This window comes from Phalaenopsis equestris, unplaced genomic scaffold (genome assembly GCF_001263595.1).
Source record: "Phalaenopsis equestris unplaced genomic scaffold, ASM126359v1 Scaffold000519, whole genome shotgun sequence".
In the NCBI taxonomy this organism is placed as follows: Eukaryota; Viridiplantae; Streptophyta; class Magnoliopsida; order Asparagales; family Orchidaceae; genus Phalaenopsis; species Phalaenopsis equestris.
The window spans coordinates 122,915-136,741 of NW_018164959.1; the positions used below are offsets into that span (position 1 = coordinate 122,915).

The following is a 13,827-nucleotide window of genomic DNA, read 5'->3' on the forward strand; positions in this document are numbered from 1 at the left end:
AGGACTTTAGTGTGACAGACTAAAACCCCCAATTTGGTTTATAATTTTAGGTTTTGATACGAGATGTTAGCCCCATAAGAGGGAACTCTAGAGTAAGAGCTAGTATCTTCCCTACCTAACCCGTCTTCAACACTATTCAAACTTTAAATTAGTCAATGTTCTTTATAGCATCTCTAGTAAGGGTAAAAAATAATATTGCTCCTATTTGACACAACACAATTTGAATACCAATTATACGTTCATAAGCTCAGGTTCGAACTATACTCTGGGAATTCGAGAAGTTAATGCACTTTAGCATCGAAACGACACCTGGGGAACTGGAGTCCTAAACGACGACCGACAACAACATTAAGCATCCAATTGGCAAGAAATGTAATAGTTTATCTTGCAAAACTCTTACCTCATGAGCTTATGTCTCTGAGTTTCGATCGGACAAAATTTTGAATGTGGCTTTCTACCCCGTAGCGACAAGCTCCGTGAAGGGTATCGAAAAAGTCACCCTAGAAAAGAATATCGGCGACTACCCCCTTACGAGGGATAGTGCGATCAAAATAAAACGTATGTCTGACCAAACAACCGAAACTCAAATTATGTAAGGCTCGAGCCAAGTGGACTCTCTAAAATAAATCGACAATGATGCATGTCGTCCAATCTGTTGAGCAAAATTTAAGACGACCAAGAATGTCATAACATCCGATCGATGTATGCACACTAAGTACTTACCCTCAACTTTCGAGCAACAGAAAACTGTCTCTAAAGCTCGAGGGGAGCGAAATGCTGGTGATGGTTACTTTCTCAGTAGCGATAAGCTCCCGAAGGGTAATGCGTGAATCATTCCAGTTGCTAAGTCTCGACAATTAGCACGTTCGAGGCAAAGCACGATCGAGCAATTGGGGCAGGCACAATGCAAGACTCGAGCTGGGCGAAAATCACACCAAGATTGATCAATAAGACTAAAAGGAGAGTAACGTGACATGTCGTAATCGAGTGAAAAGCAGGTAAAAATGCAATAAAAATAATATAGTAAAGCACACTTAAAAGTTGATCGAAGGTTTTCTTTCATTGAAACAATTGTCCGGATACAACTATTTTTTTTCAATACAAAACCTTGCTATATACAATGTTTCAATTGCACAAAAAAATCAAAATTTTCCTAAGTCTAGGCTTCATCAGGCTGAGTGTTGGACAATCTTATGTCCACCATGTTGTCGACCTCAGACTCCTCTGTTTGAGCACGAAGTACAAAGGAGAGAAGCAATGAGGGGATATGAATATGATCGAAGGAGTGAGTTTTACCCTCGATACATGGGAGAAGCAATGGAGGGAGAGGAAGTTGGGGTAGAGATGTTAGGGTTAGGAAGTTGAAGATATAGACCTTCGAGTGGGAAGACACACATGGGTGTGTGTATCAGGCGGAACGATACTTCATGGTGAATGGACTAGATGGGAGGAGAAACTCACGACGACAGGATTATGTTTGGAGGGGAAAGTCTTAGCCTGGTTTTAGTGGAGGTAGGTGAGTTACCTGATCTGTTTGTGGGAGAAGTTTAAGGATTGTTTGTTGGAATGTTTCTGAGCCATTTGGGAAAGAGACCTACTTGAGCAATTCTATACCTTGACTCAAGAAGGGGCTGTAATGAAATATAGAGAGAGATTCGAGCTACTGTTGGGATAGCTGAGGGGGATTTCTGAAGCAGGATTGGAGTAGAATTTCTTGAAGGGCCTAAAAACCGACATATGGGCCAACTGGAGCAGCTTGAATCACTAGCATCTCTCTTATCGTCGGCATGTTGGACCACTCCCATTGGCAACTATCCTGGAGGTAAATTGTCAATTAAGATATCCTTCAATAGGGGTGGCCTTTTCTTGATTTTGATTTCTCGGATTTATTATCTTCTAGGACAACCAATGTTAATCCTGTTGGAGTCTCTCTTATGAGCTCGGTTTGAATCACTAGCGCATTTTTTTCATTGGCGACATGCTTATAATCCCTTCATTCTCTTCTATGTCTTCACCTCTGCCTCCTCTAGTGCCCCCTACTCAATGAAAGATATCTAATACCAGAGTGAACCCAAATCCAGATTGAAATGAAAATATTATTACTGAAATTTAAGGGGGATTACAAACAAAGACACTTGAAATAAGAAAATGACATAGACCCAAAAAGACCCACTAGGGCGAGGATTGACGGCGGCGGGCTGTGTGTCGGGGTAGTGGAAATGGAGAGTAGGAGGTGGTAGAGAGGCTTAACGGCAGCAAGGGGAAGGTGATATGGTGGTTGGGCAACAAACTGGTGGTCGTGGAGGGCGCGACAACAAGTCAGAATTGGATTGGGATGACTGGACAGTAAATAGGGGATTGGGGGAGGGTACAACAACAAGCAACGACTGCTGGAGGGTATGTGGAACAAGCAAAGGAAAGCGCGAAAGGGAAGAATATAAGGAGATAATCACCACCTTTGCGCAGGATACAACCGATGCTTTACCTGACCTCAGATTCATCCCTAGCAAGGGAAAGATGCTGATGGCATAAATCTAAAATAAAAAATTAACCTACACACAACAAATGACATATTTAGTCTTTAGGGTAATGAGGAGTGGGCCCCTTTCCAAATAAGAGGGAACTATCTGGTCCCCCTCTTCTTTGAACCGAGCCAGTCGTACTACATTTGCCATGCTTTCGCAGGCGTGGCCATGGGGGTGGGGGTCTGGCATAAGCGCTCCTGCGCCCCCACGTCAATATCACTCTTCTATTTGGGCAATTAGATGCAATGTGCTTAAAATCATGATGCTTGATACACTTTTTGATTATGACAAATTTTGGAGTGCTAGAGGTCTCCACTTTGTCTCCACTCTATACTGATTTTTTTCTTTAGTTGGGTAGACCGGGATGCTCCACTGTTCGTACTCCTATTGGTTGATCCTGGGGTTGAATTGTTTTTCAAAGGTTGTGTGGATCCGATACTATGGTATTGTCTTTCCATTTTTTGGATCTAGGGTATGAACATTTTTCAATGTTCAATATGACTGCAACCATACCACATTGTCAAACAGTCTTAATCCTCAATAGATATCGAACTATGGTGTTCTTCTCGGGCTACACTAGCTCACACTTTAACATAAGCTATTCGAACTCAATTTGTACTCCTCTATCGAAAGATCTTGTTGTTGTAATTGGTAAAGTGAGTATGCTTTTATTCATCTTGGACTAGGTTGTGATTTTATTTTTTCTCATTAGCATAGGCTTTTCAGATTTTTCCACCACAAAGATGCACAGTTCTTCAACTTAGTGGTGGCTAACTTCACCATTCTGCATGGTGTAATATCCTTATTCAAATACACGTTCCATTGCTTGTAGTCTCTCGAAGAATTCATTTGAATCCATGCTATCATAAAAATCTAGCTAGTCAATCTTCACTCCAAAATCATAACTTCTCCTTTGATATGCTATGCCAAATTGTTGAGGTAATGGTTCTTCACTGTAAACTAACCCGTGAAAGAGATTCATTAACTTTTTTTTTATCAGACGAGTCACCGTTGTGGCCATAGGTAATCTCATCAGATTGTCTACTCTTAAAGACCGCAAGCATCTGTTACAATTTGAGGATTTCCTGTTGTTTGTCCTTCACAGTAAGTTCCTGAACACATTGCTGAGGGTTTCTCCTTGGCAGCATGACGTCACTTTGTCCCGATCAAGTTTTCGGCTGGTGCAGGGTTGCAGATCATGATTAGTGGTAGGTGTCGGGGCGGATTTTTGGTGCAGGTATAGTGATTGAATTTTGAAAGTTTAGGATTGGGGCTAGAAATTGCGATAGGAATTATTTCGGTAGATTGGGATTTTTTATTTTTATTTTTATTTTTTTTTGAATTTTGGTTTTTGACAAAAAAAAAAAAAAAGTTAATCCTAAGAAATTTAGGGTTTGTTTGGCTCTAATACTAGATGATGCTGTATTAGAATTCTTAGAATGTATGAAAGGATAAAAGAAAGGGGCAGATAAGTTGTTGAATAGATATGAAAAGCAAGAGGGCGGATGTCATCTGAAATCCAGCGTGATCAACGAGATAACGGTGAGTCGGAAGCATAGAATTGTTGTTTTCTAATGTCAAACAATAATATGCAACAAATTGGATGACGAAGGAGGCCTTCGAACGTGAGAGTTCACCACTTTGATCTTAGTCGGATGCATGCGTACCAATCCAAAGATATATTACCCCAATAGAGAATACCAAGAGAAACCATCTCCAAATAACATAGCAATAGCCAAAATTCTCTCAATAAAGGAAATAACCAAATATAAATAGTTCTCTCACAGGAAATCTAATTAGATATCGATAAATAGGAAAAAAAAATCCTAATTAAGCTTCAAATAATAAAATATAAAAGCCTGTTGGTCTGGCGGTAGAAATCTCAAGCATGAAGGTCTATTGGCATGACATCCCGTTCCGGTTCCCACGTGGGCAGGAAATTTCTATAGGAATCTTGCGATCCAATAATGTTATCGAGGGAAGACACGAAGGTATGCTTTTGTCTTCGATTCGAATGTGACCACACATTCCGCAAATGAGTCCCACATCATTAATGAAATGTATTTGTAGTTTAAAGTAATCATTAAAACCTTAATTTGATTGATTTATTATGGCTGTTAGAGGCATGTGCATTCTCAAGGATAATCTCAAACTTTATTTATTAAAAAATCATCTCGTAAAATTTCTATCATCATCATATATGTAATGATATCACTTGACAAAAAATCATAAAGACGAGGTAAACATGCTGAAAAATATCTTTACTAAATCATTTGAAATCAAGGACCTCAAGTTACGAAAGTATTTTCTAGGCATGCAAATAACAATATCAAACAAAGGCGTATTTTCCTCACAAAAGAAAAAAATCTGCCTTGGACTTGTGGAAACTAGCATGCTTGGGAGTAAACCTGCAACACGCAAATGAATAAATTTAACAAAGTTGGCACTATGGAAGGATTGCCTTTATTGACAAAGCAAGGTACTAATAGTTAGTTGGAGAACTTATTTTATCTTACAGTAGATCTAATATTTGCTTACCCATTAGTGTTATTTGTCAGTTTATGAATAAACCACATGAAGGATCACTTGATGTTGTTTATAGGATACTAAGTTATAATTAAAGGGCACTTGGAAAAGGTCTGTTCTTCATAAAGCGGACTTAAACATCTATGGAAACTTTTACTGATGTCAACCAGGCTATTATAATAGGTTGTAAATCTCTATCGATTTATTACTTACCAATATGGGAAATTTTTTATTACATGAAGAAGCAATATATAAGTTGTTGTTTGAACAACATTGAAGGAAAATTTAGGGTTGATGCGTGCTAGAAAATTCACGGCGGTTGAGTAATAGATTATCATCTTAGCATTGCAAGAGAATTCAACACACACTCAGGTAAAATAAAAGAACCCGTAATGATACCAGAAGTTTTTACTTGGATAATCCGTAAAGGAAAAAACTACATGGTCTGACCCAAATGTAAAAATTCACTATAGATTGATGAATACAGGACCCTTTTTCTCACAGAATGGAAATGATTGTTAGATTTTTCAAGTTACAATGTCAATTGGCGGCTTCCAGTTATTGGCGTTCAACGGTGATTGGTGATGATTGACAGTGGTCAGCGGTTGACGATAGTCGGTGGTGGTTGAAGGCGACAATATTGCTTGATGGCAGTTGGTGGTGGTAGAAGGCGGTCAGCGGGTGTCGAGGGCTGTTGGCGGTGGTCGACGGCGGTCGGCGAAGATTGATGGTGGTAGATGTTGATAGGGGTGGTGCTGGACTTCTGCCCCTCAAAGCTTAAGTTATCTCTCAAGCCTCCAGCCCCTCTCATGAGAGAGATGTGGTTGTATTTATAGTGTTCTGGGTGCAAGTAATGCAGGAATATGAATCACTTTGATCGGACGGTCCGGAGAGCTTCTTTCGAGCAGATAACATTTGATGGACATTTAAGTATCTTAATCATATCATAATTGAGCAATTTTGTGGTTGTTGGATTTTTCTTGTCGAGACGCTCGATTCGACTATAAACTTGTTAGAGTAGACATTTGTTTGACCTTCTAAATATGTTCGAAAAACTTTCAAGAGTGGTTGAATGACTTGATATGAGCTTGATTTGACTCATATAGGATTAATTTTAATATCATTGAGTCTGTCTCATCGAGGCGGTTAGTTTGACTATAAGTTACTTAAATCGGAGGTCTGAATGTGTTTTTTATCGAGGTTTGAATATTTCTTGCTAAAAAACCGTCTCGAGATTCGTGCCGGATGATGAGAATTTGTTAATGGCGTATCAAGGGTCATAGCCCATGTTACGTGTGAAGTTATGTAGCTTAAATTCATTCTTAAAAAGATTTATAAGCTTTCCTACAAAATCTATGGTAATGAGGTATGACAATTAAGCTTTTATTAGCATTGCTAAGATTCCTGTCTACCATGCTATGACTAAACATGCAAAAATTGATAGTTTATTTATAAAGGAGAAAACTGTTATTCCAATAAAACTTTGGATTGTTGATATAATTCTTAAGTTCTTAAGCAATCATAATTTGACCAACATGCTTTCAAACATGGAATGATAGACATCTATTCCTAGCTTGAGGGAGAGTGTGAGAATCTTAAGATCGTCTCTATGGATCCAGCCTTTACACCCCAAAACCAGCATCTGAAATTAACTCTAGCGTTCTTTTTATTGCCAGCAACTGATGGCAGACCATAATAGGAGCACTGCCATCCGCAGCCAGCTTCTCCCCTTAACAGCTGCTCACTGTTTATCCTCCTGGCAACTGCTGCATGCTCTGCTTCCTACTGGAAGTCAACAGGCCCTTGTTTATGTTCTAAAAAATTCGTTGCCTCCTTTCCCCTTCTCAATTTCTTAATGTGGAAGATATTTAAAATATTGCATTGATTGATTATTTTATTGTATTTGATTGGGTGTATTTTATTCCTATTTTTTCTCCTTCAGGCTGGTTGTGACTCTTTTTTAGTCATCAGTTTCTTTCTAATTTAGGCCCACCAATTGAGCTATGTATCCACCTTTTGGAATAAGAAAGATGTAATATTTACTTTTTCATATTATCTCTCTTGCAGGATGGTGTGGATATTTTGGCTGTGAACTATGGTTCAGCTGGTTCTTGTCAGTACCCGAGGCCATTGAAGTTTGTGAGTCATTATAATTAAATTTCCATCTGATTGTCATTTCCTGTTCATCAATGAAATGATAGCTTTTGTTACTTTAGGATTGTAGAAAAATTAGAGGCTCAGAAATTTTATCATTTTAATGTGTTGTTGGAAATGTTATCTAGAAAAAAAAAAAAAAAAAGCTAGAGATCTTCGAGCCTTTATATACTTGAAGATGAGAAAACAGTGCTTGTTTTTTAAAAAATGTGTAAATGCGCCTACAAAATATTATTTTTTACATCTTCAATTTTAGTCTGGATTTTGTGCTTTTTACTATCTACATTTTAGGCTAGTCTATTTCCAAACTACACCATCAAGACGATTTGACAGTAGAAAAATGCTTTATATTTTTTCAAGTCGACAAAACAATGTGATTTTTCTTTAGAAGGGTGAATGTGCCAGCAAAATATTAATTTGCTACTTTACCTCCATTGCAAGTCTCAGTAAATTTTTTTTACCGTTACACTTTTGGCCAGTTTATTTTTAAATTACACCAAAAAGGTTTGATCAGTAGACATGTAGAATATGCTTAATACAAATTGCATAATTCCTCCAAGTGGGTTGACATTAGTTGCTAGTTTCTGGCACGGTCTACTTCAATTTTTTTTTGTGGTTAAGGAATAAAAAAATTCCTTTTTACATTGAGTTGTACATCTTCGAAATAACCTTTGAAATATATTAGTTTTTATTTTATTTGTGGCCTGAATTGGCTCATGGGTTATTGAAGCATTGTTCCGTGAAGAATCTCTCTCTCTCTCTCTCTCTCTCTCTCTCTCACATTCGGAAAGATTTAAATTAAACTGATGGTGAATTATATATGCAAAAAAAATTTGCTATTTTTCTGCGAAATGATTATTATAATACTACTTTGCACGCCTTTACTGCAATGATTACTCTTCAAGCATTTTCAATTTTATGAGGAACTAGTTGAGTGTTCTTAGAAAACTGCCTTTAGCTCTGGTCACAATGCTTGCGCAAATACCTGTGCAGCCTTCTTACCAAGCCTGAAATTAAGAGTAGGATAGGAAAAAATAATGATTGTTAACATGTCTTCTAACCTTTTTTTCAGCCCAGAAAATGGTCATTTAACTCGCATACGGTTATGAAGAACAGCGAGCAAGCGCGAAGGTAAAAATAGTCTCTTCTGATGTCATTTTTTCTGCTTTCTGTTTGAGAAACATCTAGTTTGTCCATGTTCATTGTCAGCCTCCAACTTCTGCCCTACTGTCTTTGTTTTCTTAAAAGTTGCTCATTTGTTTTGCTAATGGAAAATCAGCTATTAAGGTTGCTATTTCCAATGCTTAGAAACCTTATGAAATTATGCATTCTGGGAATCTTTATAGCAGAAAACTGATATGCAATCCTGCAGAACTCCAACATTTACGGAGGAATTGCTTGCTTCAGAACCTGGAGTGGAAGAAGCTTTGAAAGCACCAGAAAGGTCCTTCTGGTCAAAATATGTAAGTGGCATCATATGCTTTTTAGAATGAGTTTAATTGAATGTCTGCAAGTTGATAGAACTTAAAATATCAGCATGGTAAAGTGAAAAAAGCAAAATTAATCAGTATTTGATTTTTTTTTAAGGATTTTTTGTTTAATTCTTTCCTCACTTCGAAATTGAATGTTAAAGTTTAATTAGTTGGTATTTATGTTTTTATTATTTTAAAAAAATATTAGCACCCCAATAATACATAATGTTTTGATAACAATATCCAAATATATAATCAAATGAATTTATTTGAATATATTAATAACTGATAATGTGCCTTAGTTTTTTTTGTGCAAAATCACACAAACATAAAGAATTAGATACGTATTATGCACACAAAAAAAATCACATAGTTACATAAGTATAAATGTGTTGACCGTGACAACTATTCCATACATAAATTGATTGATTAGATGTGATGGACGGTGGTTGCATCATCTTGCAAGATCAACTTGAAATGCATCACATACAAAGAAAACTTCTGAAGCATCATATGTTTGCAAAATGAATTGTGTGATGCATCTGTGGGATCAAAATTGTCAAGAAAGGGAGCTCGTGTTCGATTCAATCAAGTATGAAGAAAACATAGATGACGAAAGTGACCTGTAGTTTGGGTTTGAATTACCTAGATTGCATTCAAAACTAGAGAATGTGTTCAGAATGCTGAAATTATTTTAGGTCGGCATCCGTATTGCCCTATTTGCTGCTGTTGACCTCCATATAATTTTGATAACTCAGCGATGATATTGAAAATATCAACGAAGGGTTATCTAATGGACAGAAACCTGAAGCCCTCGCTGAAACGGCGCTCTCCCCTACCCTATTCAAAGGCCCTCCTTTGCTGCTGCTCCTACAACTGCTCTGGCCCCATTGGATAGATCCCCAACTCCAACATTCTCACACCACCTTCCAAAGGGTGGAACAAAACCCATATTCTTCCTTAATCCTGTACGCTGCAAGCTCCTCAGCAACCTATTTTCTCTTAAATCCAGGTGCACCCAGCTACTTTTCTCTCTGTCAACCTTGCTATCACGCGATTCTAACGCAACAGCCTTACTCATGCGTCCCAGGCTTGCTCTTCAGTTGCTGCTGCTTTCCTCAGTGGCTCATCTAGCATCTTCCACCTTTGTTGCTGCTGCAGCCATCTCCGGTGAGCGATGCCTCCAAGAAACAAATTACCTTTCACCCATCTTCCACCTGCTTCATGCCCTTCCCGCCTGAAAATCTCCCTCCGGTGAAACCTCCTCACCGCGAGCTTCCGAACCGAAAAACATCCTGTACTGTCTCTGGACACCAAAACAAAAACACCACAACCCGCCAGCAGCCATGCAACTCCTCACCGAAACCCAAATTGTGAACATACCTCTCCAGCTCCTATCCCAAGCCCTAACTCCACTGATATGCCCGTTAACAGGAAAATCTAGGCAACTGTTCTACGTTCTACTCCTATTCTCTTCGCCTAAGCAACCGCCCACCTCCGGCAAACTTGAGCCCAGATCTTCCTCTAGTCAAAATCCAAAAGGGCTGAAATGAAAGCTTGTCAAACCACCTCTCAACAGTACCTGCAACCTACCCGAACTTCTCACTACCTCCATGTTTTCTCTCTACAACTGAATATATATATATATTTCGCCTTGCAGGTTTGCCAGTTCTTTACCTCAACTTTGCCGGCCTTGCTAATGTTTAAAATAGGTAATTTTAAGTACCCGTTTGTGGTTTTCCATCTCGGTGGGGAAATCCAGCTTTAAGTACCCGTTCAGGGTGTTCCACCATGGCAAGGAAAGTCTGTTTTGGATACTTATGCAGGTACCTAAAGGTTAATTCTATACATACCAGTTTGGGGTGTTCCACATCGGCAGGAAAACACTATTATGCTTTTCATAGTTGCCTAAAGGCCTATGCATGCTTTTAGCGTGGTGTGTTAAAATATTCTACAATAGAATTGTCTTTTGACACCTTCCATACATGCTTTTTTAGGCATGGTAGAAAGGCTAGTTACTTCTCTTACCTCTTCAACTGGGGAGGAGACATCAAAGTGTTGCCGAAATTTTGATTGAAAATTGGACCTGAACAAAAATTTTAAAAAGTTGAATTAATCAAAATTTATAAGAACTCAGATTGATTGTAAGGTGAATTGTAAGATTAAAATAATTAAGATGAAACATGAGTTCAAAGAAAAATTTCAAACAAATTTTAAAGGTTAAACAAAACTTACGGTCGGGGGACTCGATATCTTACCCTAGAGCACAAATTAACTTGTAGTGAATTCGACAGCTTGCTCGCAAAATCAAATAGATTTTTTTTAGTCCAAGTGATTAACCTACTACCTTCAAAATAAGACTTGAATGATTCATGTATTGGCTAATCTCAATAAGTGACAATTATATTAAAAAAATGATAACATTGATTTTATTAATGTCGGCAAAAAACTCACTCATCCCTAGTTCACCACCGGTTTCGTAACACCCAGTACAAGCGAAAAGATGGTGATTATTAAGTTTAAATGAACTATTTGAGCATAATTCAATCATAAAGTATTCGCGCAAATGCTTAAAATTCAAATGAATTTGGACTTAACAAAATGTGTGCATTCACTTTTGAGTTAAAGGTGCTATTTTTTTATGAAATTCATGAAAAAGCATTGATTAGTGCACATCTATCTCAAAAGTTGTTCCAATGCCTAAAACACTAACCTGCATGTTGCTCCGATCACGATGCTTGATGTTCGATCATACGATTCAAGAATGCTTCGCGGGCATAAATTGATTTGGATATTAAAATATATTATTCAGCAAAGTGCTAAATTCATAATATATTTATTTCTTCCTACTCTGAGAAGCTTGCAAATGATTAGAAAATACCTTTTTACTTCAAAGATTTGAAATTTATTCTAAAAATCCAAAAATCAAATTTAAATTGTGCACGTTGTCGAACGAGCCTTGTTTATAGGACAAACCCTAAACCCTAAACCCTAAATCATAAGGGCTTGTGCATATAAAAAAAACTTGAAACCTAGGTCTTAAAAGTCCTCACAAAATGAGGGTGAAATCTTTGGGTCTTGTATTGTCTATAAATTGATTCATCTTCTGAAAATTTAATCTGAAACCTTAAACAAACTCTTTCGTTAGTCATTATTTTTTAGAGGGGTATGTGCATACAAATTTTCAGAGCTCTCAGATTTTTGGTGTCTTCACTGGGGAAAGTTTCTCTTTTTCTTTTTTAGCTAGTTATAGAATTTCTCGAAGTTTCAGTAAATTCTTTCTGGTGAGCATCGGACATACATCCAAGAGTTTGTTATCAAAAGATCTCAATAGAAAGGTAAAATATGTTTAGTGAGCATCGAGGCATAATCTTTGGATCTCAATCCAAGAATTTGTTTCCGAAAGGTGTTAACAAAATAGAAAATTCTGCCTGGTGAGCATCAAGGCATAACCAATGGATCTCAATCCAAGAGTTTGCTACAAAAAAATAAATTATGTTTGGTGAACATCAGGGCATAATGTTTGAATATCATTGCAAGAACTTGCTACTAAAAGGTCCTAATAGAAATGCGGACAAATTTAAAGACCATTTTCTCATGATAATTTGGGCTGACAATTTCAAGTATAACAGATAGTGGTCAATTTCAATGAGTGTCAATGAAAAGAAGCCTATCAAGATTGTATTTTGGAAGAAGATAATGCTACTAGCAATTATCACATGTGGTTGACATCCTAAGGAGTTATCTTATTTTCTAAATATAAGAATAATATCTCCTAGGGAATCTCACTGTTCATGGCTAATCTAATCTGATGATGTAAACATTCTTCTCGTTGATGCTTAGTTCATTTGATGTAGTTGTTTAGAGCAACATCAGGAAGCCTCCATTTACCAAAGTATCTATATGTCCTGCTTTTTAGCCTGCACACAAAAGGAAGTCTCAACTATGAAAAAAATTATAATTGGTAGAAGATTTTATTGATGCATGATCCCAATGTCTCAATCTTGGAACCTGCTAACAAAATATCTTAATATAAATACAACCTCTGTAAGGTGAGCATCTGATTATTATACTTAAGTTCAAAGTCTAGGTGTCTGCCACTAAAAGACCCTGCTGAGAGCCACAAAGTTTGAAAATTACCTACTGGTGGCGAAATTTCATGTCGATGGGCTAAAGATTATGAAATGGTGTTCAACTTCAAATATCTTTCAAGATTTGATTCTTCAAGATGATGTTTCTATCAATAATTGTTATAGTGTCTGCCACCTTGGCATGTTCTATCTTGAAGATATAAATGAGCACTCTCACAGGGAATCCCAATATTTTGCTCGATGCTGTTTAGATTCCCATCACTAATGCTAGGGCCATTATTATATATTTTCATAACTACTTAGGAGGCCTCAGTCAGTTGACTTATCTGCATGTCATGTATTTCAACTTGCTCATCAAAGAAAAATTGAACTATGAAGACAATTATAATCAGGCAAAAGTGTCAAGTTCTCAGTAGAAGATATTTAAAAGTTATCCTTGTTAGAGTACACAAAGTTTTGAAAGTTGTAAAGTGAGAAAGGCAAACTAAAGGAGACATTATCCAATGTGGTGGGTTAGAAATTCTTATTATTGATGCTAAGGCTCCAGTTATGAAGAGGATTTTTATGGGTAGAAAATTATGTTGCTGGTAGTAAACATTATTATCATGCTAACTAAGTTATGTGCATATGGGAGGTTATCATATTTTTTGGCAATTGAAAACAAATTTGAAGAAATTCAGTTCGTTGAACATCAAGACGTGACGCCTAGACCACGTGTCTAGTAGGGGTGTAAACGAGCCGAGCTTGAGGTGAGCCCAATGCTCTTTTGTGTTTAGCTTGTTTAAATTATGTTTTGTTCGTGTTCGGTCCTTGTTCGAAATGGCTCGTGAATTATTTGTTTGCGTTCGGCTCGATTTAAACTCATTTGTTCAAATTAAGCTCGTTCGCTCACATATTTTAGCTCAAACTAAAATTTTAAAAAATAATTTTTTAAAAAAAATTATTTTTAGCTGAACTGAAAATAAAATATATTTCTGCTTCAGAGATATCACAAATGAGTGCTTAAGTGAATCTGAAACTTAGAGTTCTCTCACTTTCTTTTTATTTTTATGCAAGATT

General features: G+C 37.1%; 1 protein-coding gene across 1 annotated transcript in view; it reads left to right on the forward strand.

The window, feature by feature from the left end:
- LOC110028657 (ER membrane protein complex subunit 10) overlaps positions 1-13,827 on the forward strand; it is a 65,766-nt gene that overhangs the window by 40,477 nt on the left and 11,462 nt on the right. The window contains exons 5-7 of the mRNA XM_020730597.1: positions 7,119-7,190; positions 8,278-8,336; positions 8,578-8,668. Coding sequence (XP_020586256.1) covers positions 7,119-7,190; positions 8,278-8,336; positions 8,578-8,668 — 222 coding nt within the window. The remainder of the gene's footprint in view (positions 1-7,118; positions 7,191-8,277; positions 8,337-8,577; positions 8,669-13,827) is intronic.